The 13961-nt window shown below is 54.4% G+C and overlaps 5 protein-coding genes across 5 annotated transcripts; 1 reads left to right on the forward strand and 4 right to left on the reverse strand.

The window, feature by feature from the left end:
- Nucleotides 1-937: 937 nt before the first annotated feature.
- Nucleotides 938-2359, forward strand: PG994_014962 (dnaj heat shock family protein; the record flags this gene model as incomplete). The annotated part of the gene is made up of 3 exons (XM_066866371.1): nucleotides 938-1017; nucleotides 1234-1990; nucleotides 2066-2359. 3 exons carry the CDS (start codon nucleotides 938-940, stop codon nucleotides 2357-2359), a joined length of 1131 nt encoding a protein of 376 aa, XP_066708047.1.
- Nucleotides 2360-3419: 1060 nt separating this feature from the next.
- On the reverse strand, nucleotides 3420-5135 carry PG994_014963 (uncharacterized protein; the record flags this gene model as incomplete). Its single annotated transcript, XM_066866372.1, has 1 exon — nucleotides 3420-5135. One exon carries the CDS (start codon nucleotides 5133-5135, stop codon nucleotides 3420-3422), a length of 1716 nt encoding a protein of 571 aa, XP_066708048.1.
- An 861-nt stretch (nucleotides 5136-5996) lies between these two features.
- On the reverse strand, nucleotides 5997-7406 carry PG994_014964 (uncharacterized protein; the record flags this gene model as incomplete). The annotated part of the gene is made up of 1 exon (XM_066866373.1): nucleotides 5997-7406. One exon carries the CDS (start codon nucleotides 7404-7406, stop codon nucleotides 5997-5999), a length of 1410 nt encoding a protein of 469 aa, XP_066708049.1.
- Nucleotides 7407-7983: 577 nt separating this feature from the next.
- Nucleotides 7984-9597, reverse strand: PG994_014965 (uncharacterized protein; the record flags this gene model as incomplete). The annotated part of the gene is made up of 1 exon (XM_066866374.1): nucleotides 7984-9597. The coding sequence occupies one exon, from the start codon at nucleotides 9595-9597 to the stop codon at nucleotides 7984-7986; it is 1614 nt and encodes a 537-aa protein (XP_066708050.1).
- Nucleotides 9598-10283: 686 nt separating this feature from the next.
- Nucleotides 10284-13314, reverse strand: PG994_014966 (uncharacterized protein; the record flags this gene model as incomplete). Its single annotated transcript, XM_066866375.1, has 5 exons — nucleotides 10284-10793; nucleotides 10846-10965; nucleotides 11028-13031; nucleotides 13098-13163; nucleotides 13234-13314. 5 exons carry the CDS (start codon nucleotides 13312-13314, stop codon nucleotides 10284-10286), a joined length of 2781 nt encoding a protein of 926 aa, XP_066708051.1.
- Between the last annotated feature and the right edge of the window lie 647 nt (nucleotides 13315-13961).

The raw sequence follows: 13961 nt of genomic DNA on the forward strand, positions 1-13961 counted from the left end.
TTCAATCCTCCGGGGCAGATGCATTGCCGGAGATTCCGTTGGGATCGGAGAATCAGACATGTCGTCGACTTGTGTCATACGATCAACATATGGATTCTAACTTACCAGACGAGCTGATGTGGTGGAAGCTTCTAGAAGCTTCCACGGTCCTGGAGTGAACAAAGGAGGGCGATCTGTCGGAAAACGTCTCTGCTCAATACGGCCTTATTGGGCGGATTGGCAAGGCTTTCAATGCTGAAAGCACCGGCACTAATAATGATATCACCTCAGCGTTGCGAACGGAACGACAAGGAAGACCGATAAGATATCCAATTTGATGACTAGGAACGGCGGGGATATAAGCCATCACCCCGCAATCAATCGGCACTTTGGAGTTTTGACTGCATTCGGCCAGAGTTGAGACAGAACCGCGAATACTTTTCGAGAAACACCTCGAAAATAGAAGCAAGATCGACTACTTTCTACATGCACTGATCTATCCAGATCCATCAAGCGTGCTCTTCCACTCCTCCTGCGACGACCGCCGTACCGGAACCACATTGGGCGCCACTGCTGGCGAATTGAAGCAACGCCTGACCAGAACCTTCTATCCCACCCTTAACTGGGGACACCGGGGGGCCTAGCACGAGCCAAGCTTCAGGTCATTGGGTCAACTCAACACCTTATTCCCAAGATCCCCGAGCTGCTTCATTGGATTTCTGCAACTTGATTCTCTTTTTCTGTTGCGGTCAAGCAATCCCGATTTACAGGAAGAAGCTTCCGTTTCTGCAGTTGCCTCTATCTTTTGTCATTCGTTCCTTGCAGAAGCTTTCCCTTTTGCACTTCACTTTGCAACCAAACGACTCGCCACAAACCTCATATATCAATACTGTACCCCATACGCACCTACACATCCATTGCTTAGCACTCCCTCACCTCAACCACTCACACCGACACCATGGTGAAAGAGACAAAACTCTACGACCAGCTGGGCGTCAAACCCGACGCCTCACAAGACGAAATCAAGAAGGGATATCGGTAAGTTCACTTCGCCATCATATTGTTCTTCACCCCTCGTCTCGGCATCTAGCCGTTCCCCACCTTGGAACGGGCCAAGATGGATGGATCTCTTGTCTTGTTGCGTACTCCCGCTCCTGTCTGCAAAGGCTGCCGTCGAGTTACCTAGCATCACTTTCGCAATAATTGAGCTCAATTGCCTTTTGCAAGCAAGTACTAACAACATTCTCTTAACAGAAAGGCCGCGCTGAAATGGCATCCCGACAAGAACAAGGACAACCCGGCCGCTGGCGAGAAGTTCAAAGAATGCTCCCAAGCCTATGAGATTCTTTCCGACCCCGAGAAGCGCCAAGTCTACGATCAGTATGGCCTCGAGTTTCTCTTACGCGGTGGTGGATCAGCACCTCCGTCTGGAGAGAATCCCTTCGCCGGGGCAGGTGGTGGTGGCATGCCCGGTGGTTTTGAGAACTTCAACTTTGGCGGTATGCCCGGCGGAGGTGGTGGTGGCACCAGAACCTACCACTTCAGCACCAACGGAGGTGGCGGCGGTCCCGGCTTCAACTTCAGCAACCCGAACAACATCTTTGCCGAATTCATGCGCAGTGCTGGCGGCGGCGGAGGCGGTGGTTTCGACGATGATGACTTTGCTGATATCTTGGGCGGCATGCCACGAGGAGGGGGTGGCCGCTCAAGTCGCATGCGTGGCGGTTTTCCCCAGGATGGCTTCCGGAGTAGCGCACGTGAGGCCACGCCCGAGGTGACTACAGTGGAGCGCGCATTGCCGCTGACCCTGGAGGAGCTTTACAACGGCGTGACCAAGAAGATGAAGATCAAGCGCAAGACCTTCGATGACAGCGGCAAACGGACCACTAGTGACCAGGTCCTCGAGGTGCCCATCAAGCCTGGTCTGAAGAAGGGCAGCAAAATCAAGTTCAAGGGCGTTGGCGACCAAGAGGAGGGCGGCAAGCAAGATCTTCACTTTATCGTGGAAGAGGTAAGAGCCCCTGACAGCTCCTAATGTGCTTTACAATCATGCTGGATGGAGTACGCTTACTAACACAAAATCTAGAAAACTCACCCTCTCTATGCTCGTGATGGCGACGACTTGACTCACACCGTTGACCTTAGTCTCAAGGAAGCTTTGACTGGCTGGAAACGTCTGGTTACGACGATCGATGGCCGACAGATTACTGTTGAAAAATCCGGACCTACGCAGCCCGGCAGTTCGGACACGTACCCCAACCAAGGCATGCCCATCTCCAAGAAGCCCGGTGAGCGGGGCAACTTCATCATCAAGTACAACGTCAAATTCCCCACGAGCTTAACTGCCCAACAAAAGGCGCAGCTCAAGGAAATCCTATAAAATTCTCGTTGTTTCCGTCTACGCAGTATTATAACCAGCTGCTGTGTGGACTATTTGGCGTTTTGTTTTTGCGGAAAGGGTCCCCGAAGAGGGCATGGCGTTGGATGGAATATCAACCTGCGTTTGATTATGGCGTTTGTCCTTATACATTTCTCTTTTTCTACACGACGAAACGAATACATGAGAAAAAGAAGCAGCAGGAAGTCCAATCGGGCCTGAAGCAGAAGGGCCCCGTTTGCCGAGCTAGCTTCGTTTCTATACCGAAGCAAGGTGGACTGATACGGGCTGAGAGAGCAGGCGCGACATGGTTTGAGGGAGGCTTCTTTGTCCGACCTAGCCGAGGAGTGCGTGCCACGCGTTTTAAGAGAGAGATGAGCAGACATGATATGTAGCCATGAGGGTGCGTTCTATTTGCATAACTACCGTACATATCACCGCCGCGAGGATCGCGGCCTCATAATGAAAATAGTCGACTTCTGACGCTACGAAATTTCCATTAATGATTATGTGTGGTTTGAGACGAGTGAGAAGGTCAAGACTGAGAGTGTCCGAAGAAGCAACCCGCAGGACAATAATAGATGGGACTCAACTCAAACGAAAAGTTGGCTTGTACATACATTTTATAAACATTTTTACTATTATCAATATGTGCTGTATGCACTGTCTACTACTAATAAGTATCGACTGTCGGGGATTGACTATATCATAATCCCTTCTCCATCCGCCCGGACTTTGAGAATCCGAATGTCGGATGAATGCGGCCCCTCCCAACTTCCGTCGTTCGTTCGACGGTATTTGACGAACCCCGAGCGAGTGTCAAAATTGCGTGTACCTATCCAATGTACCTTAACTCTTGGAAAGCAATATAGTAACAGTGCGAAGTCTGTGAAATAAACATAAACATTTGCCATAAGTCGTAAGCGGCTGCTGTATGCCGCGGGCGAACGCAACATGAGACATGCAGCTCGTCTTTGAATTGTGCGGACGTTACTCCCTGCCCCCTTTCTTCAGTTTGCTTGATATATATATTGGGTGTGCAACACCTAGCATGGATTTGGCTTTACACGTCCAGCATACTCTTGATTTGCTGGGGAGGCGCATTTAGCGAAGTGCCGGAAGCCGTACTATTGCTCCGTTCGCTGGTGCCGGGTCTGGGTGCGTGAAGTCCTCCTGCGCCCGACTCTCCTTCTCCGGCCCTTCCCCGGCCCGTCGCCCCTTGGGCGTCATTAAAACGGGGAGGCGGTGGCGCAGCGTTCGGGAACAGTAGGCCCGCGGCTGCCTGCATGGCTCTCTCATTTCTCCGGTTGGCGCTCTTGCCGCTATACGGTGGTTCGTAGGGCGGCGGGGCCGTGGACGTCCGCATGCTGCTCGCGATCGAGTTGGCCCGGCGGATCTCGTTCATCTCGATAGGCGCGACCCCTGCTGCTCTTTCCCTCTCGGCCGCAGCCTGCGCCTGGTCACTTTCGCGAGCCCGCGTCTCGGCGGCCAGCTCCACGTTACGAGCGGTGGCCGCGCCGCCGCCGACCTCGCGCACGTTGCGCATGAGGCGGTCGCGCATGCCTTCAACGGGCATGTCGCCGTTGACGCGGCGCCACCACGCGGGCTTCTTGACAATACCCAGGTCGCGGTCGATGGCGTCGCCGCGCTGGCGGCGCTGCTGGATTAGGTTCTTGTCCTCGTTGGGCCGCAGGAAGCCCGAAATGATCTGGACCCAGAGGATGAGGAAGGTGGGCAAGTACCCGCCGACGTACATGGCGATGACGTTAGTCTCGACCTTTTGCGGGGAAAGCCAGAACTCCCAGGCGCAGAGCCCTTGGTAGGCGACCACGGCCAGTGCGAGCGGCAGCAGCAGAACGAAGCGGAAGGGCATATACCCCAGGAAGCCGATGGCGCGGTTAAAGAGACCACGGTTCCGAGGCTCATAGTGGCGGATCGAGTGCCACATCGAGGTCATGATGGTCAGCCAGCAGAGGAGGAGGCAGAAGGTCGCGATCTTGAAGCGGATATCTGTCGCCGAGGGCTCCGCAATCAGCCTGGTCTGGTCGGGATCACGCTGCTTCTCGATGTTTCCCCAGTTGCGCGGGATGACCAAGAAGAAGTTGATCCAGAGCCAGAAGTAGAAGAACAGCGGCAGCCAGAACTCGAACATGCCTCTCTTATCCGTCTGCTGCAGGACAAACGGGTTCGGGTCGATAAACTGCCTCTCCATCCAGCTTCCCCAGTGGCGCACTGCCTCCCATACCAAAGCCATGGCCCCGAGCTGCATCAGATACCAGAAAAAGTTGTTGAGGACGATGGGAATCTCGGGGAGGTAGAATCGATCGACGTCGACACCGGTGAACAGGCCAATGACGGCGGCGCCGCACACGAACAAGCCCCAGTACCACTGCCATCTTCTGCCTAGCGGATAGAACCTCTTGGTGGCCGGGAGGTATCGTTTGCCGTGTTTGGTCAGGTTGATGCAGATGAACACGAGCGAGATGGCATAGAGGATGGCGAAAGCGATGCCAACGCCACCACGGACGCCGACAGGGTCAATAGCCGAATAGCACGAGGTCGAGTTGATAAAAGTGCCGTTGGGGTATAGCAGCGTGGGAGGGTATGGGCCAAAGGTCAAGATGCACTTGGTGCCGTTGGAGAGGGTGTTGTTGCTGTAGAGGGTATAATTCCAATGCTCGAGAAGCGTGAGGTTGAAATGGACGTTCCCGAAGACTGTGTCGGTCGCATTGTCGCCTGCCGGCCACGACATAATGTCGCGCACATCGATGATGGGCATGGTGGAATTAAATTGCTCGGAGGCTGCTTATGGGAGTCGTCGTTCTTTTTTTGCTATCCAAGTATGCTGCTGTCTGATATCTTTAAAGGCGGACGGAAGCTTTGGCTGATGCAACACACCGAACTTTAGCGCGCGACACTAAGTAAGTAAGTGCCTAAGGTATCACCGTTGGCAGTGTGCAAATGGAGGAACAAGGCACTGGGAGCAGTCCAATATCAAATGTCAATTAAGCATTCAATATGCAGGCGGAATGGCAATCGGCACGGACGCACGAAGGTGAAATCCAGAATCCAAAAGGATGTCAAGGTTAGGTAGGTGCTTGGGGGTTGGAGCAGCCATGGCACCAACTTTTGGACTTTTGTTGGCTCTGCGCTCTGAGCGATCATCGATTTCTCTCGCTCGCCATTACTCGCCCTGTCCGAGATGCCGGCAGCAGCGGGAAGATGCTGCCCACCGTAAACTGCATGCACACTAGTTTGCGTTAATCACTGTAGCAATGGGCTCGTTAGTTCGGCAAAATCGCTCACTGCGAAGGATAAAAATGAGCCAAGCTCGACTCAGATTGGCCGCTCTGGCTGCTGATCGGAGCTGACGGGGTGGGGAGGATGACAGGCAAACAAAACAAAAGCACCCCAAGTTGGGTCTGTGCTATCCCCGCCACGTCTCCGCAGTGGGCAGTCAATAAATCGTGGAATGACGTCTCACTGTGGGACTTCTGGCGTGCTTGGCTGCTTTTTCCATTATTTTGAGCCTCAAGTCAAGTCTGGCTTGGCTGTCTGGTCTGATATGATATGTGCACTTATCTGCTATTCTCATTCTCATTCTCTACATACACTGAAGGACTGAAGTCCAAAGACACAGTCAGTTCCATCTCATCAGGAAGCTGTTGACGCTCTGAAGAGTCGCCCGGCTCGGGGTGGCCTCGGGGAATTGGGTCATCACGCGCCCCAGCTTGACCTTGATGATCGATTTGTTGACAGCTTCCTCGGCGCCTTTCGGGTTCAACCTGCCCTCGTCATCCAAGACACGACAGAGCAGAGCCAGGGCGATACCGACCGACACATCTTTACCGGTCTCACACCGTATCAGAATATCCGCCCCTGTTGATGATGGTGTAGATGATGAAGAGTGGAGGTACTGTACCGCGAAGTCGCAAATCTGGGGCAGAGTTGTCCGCAAGTTGCGGCTCGCTATTTTAGTTTGCTTGCCCAAGCCCACCTCCATGCAGGCCGGGCCCTTCACCCAGTCGCTGGGCTCTGTAGTCTGAGGCACAATCGTGATCGTGCATGTTGTCGTTGGATTGGGGGGTTCTGCTGCGAGAGCACCCACATATAAGTGATCTGCCAGCTGCTTGGGTGTTGGGCCACCGGCAGTTGCTGCATGCGACGCCACCAACGACTTCACCAGTTCTTGCAGGTCCGCCTCCGGAGTAGAGAGTAGCAGTTTCTCATTCTGCCAGAACACGACGGGCGTTAATCCCAGAGCCCAGTTCTCCGTATCATCGCCAGCGCCCTGGATATAGCCGCCTTCGCTCATCTCGCCGCCCTGGACGCGCCGCGAGCTGGTTAGACAGATGACGGGGTGGTAATCCTCAAATATCTCGGCCATATTCTCTATTTGCGACTCGCGCGTAAGCCAGAATGGGCGCAGGGGTTTCTTTAGCTGCTTCCTCAGAGATGTCACGTCGACGCTGAGACTTTCCAGTGCCTCCACAAAGTATGGTATCCTGGCCTGCATCTGGGCGTGTTCCGACTCCGAGACTACGTGGGGCGGCGTGAATAGGTCATGTTTGTCTCCATCTGCCTCGGGGAACAGAGCACGGTTGAGGACACAACACCACGTAGGTATCGTCTTGCTCAGCGCATCTGGCATGCGTTTCCCCCTCCTTGTCGAATCGACAATGATGCATCCATCGTTTCTCCCAATAACAGATACCAAATGCAGGTTCAAGCGTCTCGTACTGAAGCTCCATTGCCCCATGTGTCCATCGGTACTTTTGAAGTAGGCGGATCCCGCCTTGTCGCCGGGCGAGATGTACCAACTGCCACACCTCTCATTGGCCATCAGTGGCCTGCCAAGAGCCTCTGCCGCCTCGGAGACAAAGCGAGCATCCTCTTTGATGGAACGGAGTCGATTGGTGATAGAAAGATTGGACTTCTTCAGATCTCCCAGGATTCGAGAAAAGTTGTGATTTGCTTGCGGGGAAAATATCAAATCCGCCTCAGTGAGAGGAGCGGCCCTTGAAGAGCCTCCGCTGCCTGTCGTAGCCATTGCAGCTCCAGCTTTCTCCCCCCAGACTGATGGATTCGTCGGTTGTACTCACTTGCCCTGGCTTTCTAATCAATAGCTGTCCGAGCTAGAGTGTATTGGTTCTGCTGGTGGTTCGCGGTGAGTTGCGATCTTCAGATACCTAGGTATGTTGTAGGCTTGACGGCGGCAGTGCCGCATGTGAATAGCGCACAAAATGAAGATGGGAGTCTATAAGTATTTGTTGGGCATAAAACCCATCGACCCCAATGCTGATTGGCTAATGAGAAGGGCAGATGGCTTATTGTGCACCTTGTCTCCACAGTCGTCGAGGCCTATTAACAGGACACTTGCAAACGTACGTTGACCATTGTTCTCGATGTCTTCCAGTAATATAAATATTCAAAGATTACATGTAAATCTTAGGCTTGCTTCTACGTTGACCGACCAATACCAACGCCGAGCCCCCTATTTTCTTCGGAGTAGACGGCACAATCCAATAAACGGTCATTTATATCGCCAATGTGGTGTATTACTACGATTTCATCATTGGATGTTAGTGGCAGCAGTTCTGCGGCTCGACACCATGATCAAGTACTTATCAGGAAGTCCCGATATCTGTACAACTATCATGCACCTGGAGCCTGGAAAATGAGTCTTTTCTGCGAGGGTGAAGGCGGCGGCTGCTTCCACGCAGGCTGATCCGGGTCAAACCCGACCAGGCAGTTGACCGTCTCCGCCCCTCGCCCGCGTCATTGATCTGTGTCCCAGTAGGGTCCTTCCATCGGCCAGCCAATTTGATGTAAGCATCGAGGGCATCCGTCAAGATCCACCCGAGACCCAACGCGTCCCGTGCCCGCGCGTGCGCATAGAACTGCAGCAGATTCTTGGCTGCTGCCCTCTCCCCCTTCCCGAGGAGCGCTCGAGCGCCGCTCTCGACCCATTCGATATCGGAAATCGACTGGTTCTCGAACGCCACCAGCATGTCCGTGACGATGGGATGGAACAGCGTCGGCGCTGAGCACATGTAGTACAGCACGCGCTTGAACAGGCGGCCCGCGAACACGGAGGCCTCCTGCAGCTCGAAGCCCGGGTTCAGGAAGCTCGACGACGCGCCGGTCGTAAGGTACCGGTGCTGCCCGTACTCGGGCAGGACAGCGTCGACACCGAGCCAGCCGGGCAGGAAGGGCGCGGCGACGGAGCCCGTCGGAGCGTTCCAGATGCGGATCAGGTCCGGGTCGAGGCCCGGGTACAGGCTGACGACCTGGCCGTAGCCGGCCTCGTCGTCGGAGATGCGCGGGTCGCGGACCCGCTCCATCAGGTCTTTCTCCGTCACGGGCGCCATGGCCCGCGTGGCGTCTTCCAGCTGCGCTTGCGACATGTACTTGAACCCGCCGTCCCGCGCCGTGTAGTTGTCGCCCTGCTTGCCGTAGGCTTTGAAGATGTTGAAGGGCTCCCCTGATTTGGGATCCCACCACCCGCGCTCGGCGGCGAAGTCGACGAGGTGGCCGGAGCCCATGTAGTCCCGGCTGTCCTTGAAGTCGACGGGGAAGTCCTCGATATAGCCCGGATACAGCACGCGGACCTCGTCGGGGCCGAGCCGCTCCGCCGCCCAGAGCTTTTGGCCGCCGGCGAACTCCCATACCACCCAGCCCTCGTCCTTGTCCGCGATCAGGTGCGAGTTCCCGCCGTAGGTGGCCTCTCCGTACTCGCCAATGAGGCGACCAATGATCTCAACGCCCTCGCGCGCCGTCGCCGCGCGCTCCAGGACGATGCGCGCGAGGTCGCTGTACTGCAGCCCCGTCTGGGGGTCGGGCGTCATGTCGTACAGCTCGTCGCGGCTGTCGGCCCAGACGTCGCGGACAGCCACGCCCCGTTCGTTGACACCGCCGTTGGTCAGGGGCGCGGGAAAGCCCTCGAAGTCCGAGTACTCCATGCTGACGTACCGGAACGTGTGGCCGGCCTGGGGGATCTGGAGGAGGCGGCCGGGCTTGACGGCATCCTGGGTCACCCCGACGGTGATGGTGGCGTTGGGCGCGTGGTCGGCCGCGGGGAAGATTTGTAGCCAGTGGGACGACACTTCCTCGCCGGTCCCGCCTACCATGACGACGCCGTCCGCAGTGAGGTCCTTGCCTACATAGAACGCATAGCTGGCATGTACGGGCCCTGCTGCGAGCAGACCTATCGATATGAGGGCGCAAATCGAGTTAACCATAGCGTTGGATAGATATACGCGCTACGGGGACAAGATAACCTTGGAGATGCCTCCGCCAGGCGCTGGATGAGATAAACTCCCTCTGTAAATAATGATCGGTCTCCAAGCGCTTTAGCGTGCCGAGCTCGGTCCATTGATCGATTCCGAAAAATTCGTGCTGGCCGGCAGGCTCGGGTCAAAGTGCCGGCTGGCTGGGATGGGGATAGTCAGACGTGCATTACTTGACTCGATCCCTGTATTCCGATGGTGGAAGCAACTTAACCTAGTCGGGTCTCTTTATCAACGTGGCAACTGGTGCCGACCAAGGTTTCTACACTATAGAGGTATGCATTATACACGAGTCACGAGCTACGAATATTCCAGTGATTCCCTTGCATACAGTGTCGTGCCCCTGATATGTTGTTCAATACGCCATCCCGTATAATGATGCTATCCCGCAGTATGTAAAATATTGCGTACGCCGTGATGCGAATGATTACCATGGTGCTTACGTTACCGATGCCATAACCATCTTTCACATTGCTTGGGTATCTGATTTCTAAACGAACGCCAGCCACAGGCCAATACTGGAAGCCATGGCATATGCAGATGATTCATAATGCATCGTTACCCCAAATCGCTTGAGTTGTACAATAACTCTTTCCCCTTGGTCCTGTTGATCACTCAAGAAATACACCGGGGGCGGCTCATTTTGTGCCATACTCCTCGTCAACTTCCATATCCATGTTCATCACATCCACAGCCGGCTTTTCACTGCTTGACGGACGCGCTAGGAATGACATGGGCCTACCCACCCGCTCTTGCATTTCGGGTTCTCTCGACTCGAGCCCCAAAAGGTCACCGTCGCTGCTCAGCTTTGAGGGCGCACTTTCAGTCGTCCTGCACGTAGCCAGAGACTCAACTAGACCCCCAAGTTTATTAGACTGCGGGGCTGGACTAGCAAATTCTTGGTGTGAGGTGGTTGGCTCTTCGAATGCATCCTCATTATACATTAGCATCTCTCTGTCGGAGCCCCGACCTGTGCTACCCAGCGTGGCAAGAGACGAGCTTCGACTGTGCTTCCTCTTAGTAGCCGAGGCGAAGTCAATACCCTGCCAGGAATCTAGAGAGGGCACATCTGGCGCTGGAGCAGACTCATGGGTTTGCTCCTCGCTGAGTTCTCGTTGAAATGAGCGGTTGTCGACTTGCACAAACATCTAGTCCTGTTCAGAATCATCACTGCCAGGGCCTGGGAACGGCAACACTTACTCGCAGTGCCTGCGACAATGGCATTGGCTCTTCTTCGTAAGCTGCTTCAGTAGCGTACACAAGAATTGGATTCTTCGATTCCGACCCAGCGGCAACCAAAACATCACCGAGTGTTGTTCTCTGAATCAACGAGTTAGCGCCCAGGACGTTTGCAATGCAGTCAGTTACGCAGCCAAACCTACCTCCACAGTGATAGGGTGAGCGTCTTTGGCGGCATAGCCGACCTTCCACCATTGTCCATCCAGTTTTGTTTCCGGTTGGTCTTCAAACTGCATGAGATCATCGTCTTCCTTCGCACACAGATATGCTATCCCGGGAGCAATAGCAACGCCTCGAAGGTGATACTTGTGAATCGGATTCCAGAATTGGGGCTGATAGCGTTCAGGGTCGGACTTGTGGATGTATTTAGACTCGAACTCGGCATCAGCTTCCTCTTCTCGGCAGGTCAGAATCTTGGAAGCGTTACTTAGCGCTTCCAAGCATTGTCTATGCCGCATCTCCATCTTAGACATCTGTGTTTCGATACATTTGAGCTGCTCCCGGGCTAGTTGGATTTTCTCCTGAAGTGCTGCGTACTTCTCGCTTTCCTTTTCCGTGAAGGAATATGCAGAAGTGTTTTGGAGTGCAAAGAGGTCCTCCATCGTAGGTGCATTGCCTTGGCCCACGCGCTCACGAACTTGACGCCATTGCGCGTCCTGACGCAATCTCTGCATCAGGTCCTCACATGTCTTTATGACCTTTTGGCAACAATCACGGCTTCCGTGGGACCTGCCCAGCCACTTATGGGCTTGGTCGTTTTCCCCATGATGGCACTCCAATATGCTCTTCTTCCAGTCTTCAATCGCTTTGAGGCCGGTCTGCTTGAGCTGGTGCACGTGTACCTGAAGTTCGGCAGCCATACCCTTCCTCTCCTCTGTGTAGCGATCAACATAGAGCACAGCAGGAATGTCGCAAGTCCTTTGAAGACCCTGTCCATTAAATCGGATCGTGAGAACATCGCTGGGCTGCACCAAAGTAGCAGCCTTAGACTCCTCTGGGTCCCAACGTTGCGGTGCCAGAGCATGGTGCCAGAAAAGGCGGTCCAGGGCATCATAAAGGGAATCTACTTCCCCCCACGCGAAATTGTGATCATTAGCCCCAACATCCAAGAGCATGAAACGAGCCGTTTCCTCATCATCATTGGGTTCCTCATCGGGTTTCTCGGATTTTGCATCGGATTCCTTGTCGGATCTCTCATCGGGTTTCTTTCTGGGAAAGATGTAATGCGCCTTGCCCACGGTTTCGAGGCGGCCGTATTGGCAGTTGGGGATTTCATCTCCCACTTTCCTCAGGGCTTCGAAGAAATTGTGATCAATATCAGCCGGCGCCCAACTACCATTAGTGGGATCGATGTCAGATGTCTGGGCTATCACATCAGCGCTGCCGTAGCTTCTGTCGGTGTTGTCAAGGAAAGCAAGTAGACGTTGCAATTCATCCACAAAGCTGGGAAAGACGCCCTCTGACGATGCATCCGCTTCTTCGCCGTCCTGTGCAGGTCCCCTGATAGGCTGCCCTTTCCACCAGTCCATATGACTCCCGTAGTCTTTAACTGCGGAACCTGCAGCATACGAAAGTAAAACATTCCTCGCTAGTGGTATACTGTGGTATATGGAGATGAGGGCCCCCAGGCGATGGTCGTTGAGTGAGCGAAGAAATGCGGGTGCACCTTGCTTGCGCTTGCGGGCTGACGGGGGAGGGTCGGCAGCTGGAGTATTGCCATCCGACTTGGTTGGCACCAGAGCCCACTGATCCTGCTGGTAATCGGGTCGGTTTGCCGGGCCAAAGTGTTTGACGTTCGGGTCGTTATCCACCACGCCAACTTCTTGAGGAACGCCGGACTGAGCAGCAGACTCGGCAAGAGCTCGCCGCAGATCAGCATCTTCATCGGCCGCAGTAGTCGGGGCACCTGGAACGTAGGCAGAGTCAGCTATACACGCTGCCTCGGACGCAGTCAAGTCGACTAGCCTACCCAACGGTGATCGGTTCGCCGCCCTGGACGGCGGACGGGTGGGACCTGTGCTGTTTTGGTAGTTGGAAACCTCGTCGGGTCCTTGTATGTTGAAGGCGGGGATTGTGCCGCCGGGGTTCTGTGTGTCATCGCCGTCTCGCCCTGCTGAAAAGGCCGTGTCGTCCCACGCATTATCATACTATATATGAAGGGCACATCAGCTACCTAGCTCAGCATACCCAAGTATATGTCGTTTGGTGCGTACCTTCTTCGCGGATTCTGGGTCGTCAAAGTACTCGTTGATAGCTCGCTCGAGATTGTTGTGGTTTGCCTGGGCGACAACGATGTGTCAGTCCATCTTTTCCGTCTCTCGGGCAGCATGAGAATGGGCATTGACAAACCTGTAGGCTCCGAATGGCCACATCTCGGCTCATGCCAGCAATAGAGCAGAGCGTATCGACATCTGCGTCGGCGACACTCATGTTGGCTTGATGGCAGCACGAGAGCCGGTCGCACTGTGGTCGAAGGTTGCACGCCACCTAGGCCAAGATGACATGGGAGGTGGTATATGGCTTTTGGCAAGCTACGTCGGCCGGCAGAGGAAGTAAGCTCAAGGTCAATGGATGCGCCGATCTTGCGCAACGACGCTGGATATGCTGTAATTATATTCGGCAGCGTCAGTCAAGCGAGCGAGCGAACTGCGGCCCAAATGATGCCAGAGTAAATACAAGTTGTTGGCTGAAATGAAAGACTGGTAGCAACCAATACCTACATGGATATCTTGGCTACATGTGCGTGTATAGCTCGCTCCTCACACAGCCTTGCATTGGAGCTTCCTTGCTTCTGATAGGTGCTGGTTGAGGCGGCACATGCCCTAGTAATAAGTACTGTACATATATGGTAGGTACCGAGCGTCTGGCGTTGGATTGCGGGGATAGCCGCTGGAAGACGCCCATTATGTAACATGCATTGCCCGCGCTATTCCATGAATCGTCAGACCTGTTGGAATCAACAGTTAATCTGCACCGTGAAAACAATGGTAAGAAGTTCTAGGAAGCTGTAGAAGGTGTGTGGTATGCCTCAGAGGCTGATGTCACCTATATAAGGCACGATATATAATCTATCAATA

This window comes from Apiospora phragmitis, assembly GCF_038363925.1.
Source record: "Apiospora phragmitis strain CBS 135458 chromosome Unknown utg000014l:1.0-1827420.0:1.0-1829600.0, whole genome shotgun sequence".
Taxonomy (NCBI): Eukaryota; Fungi; Ascomycota; class Sordariomycetes; order Amphisphaeriales; family Apiosporaceae; genus Apiospora; species Apiospora phragmitis.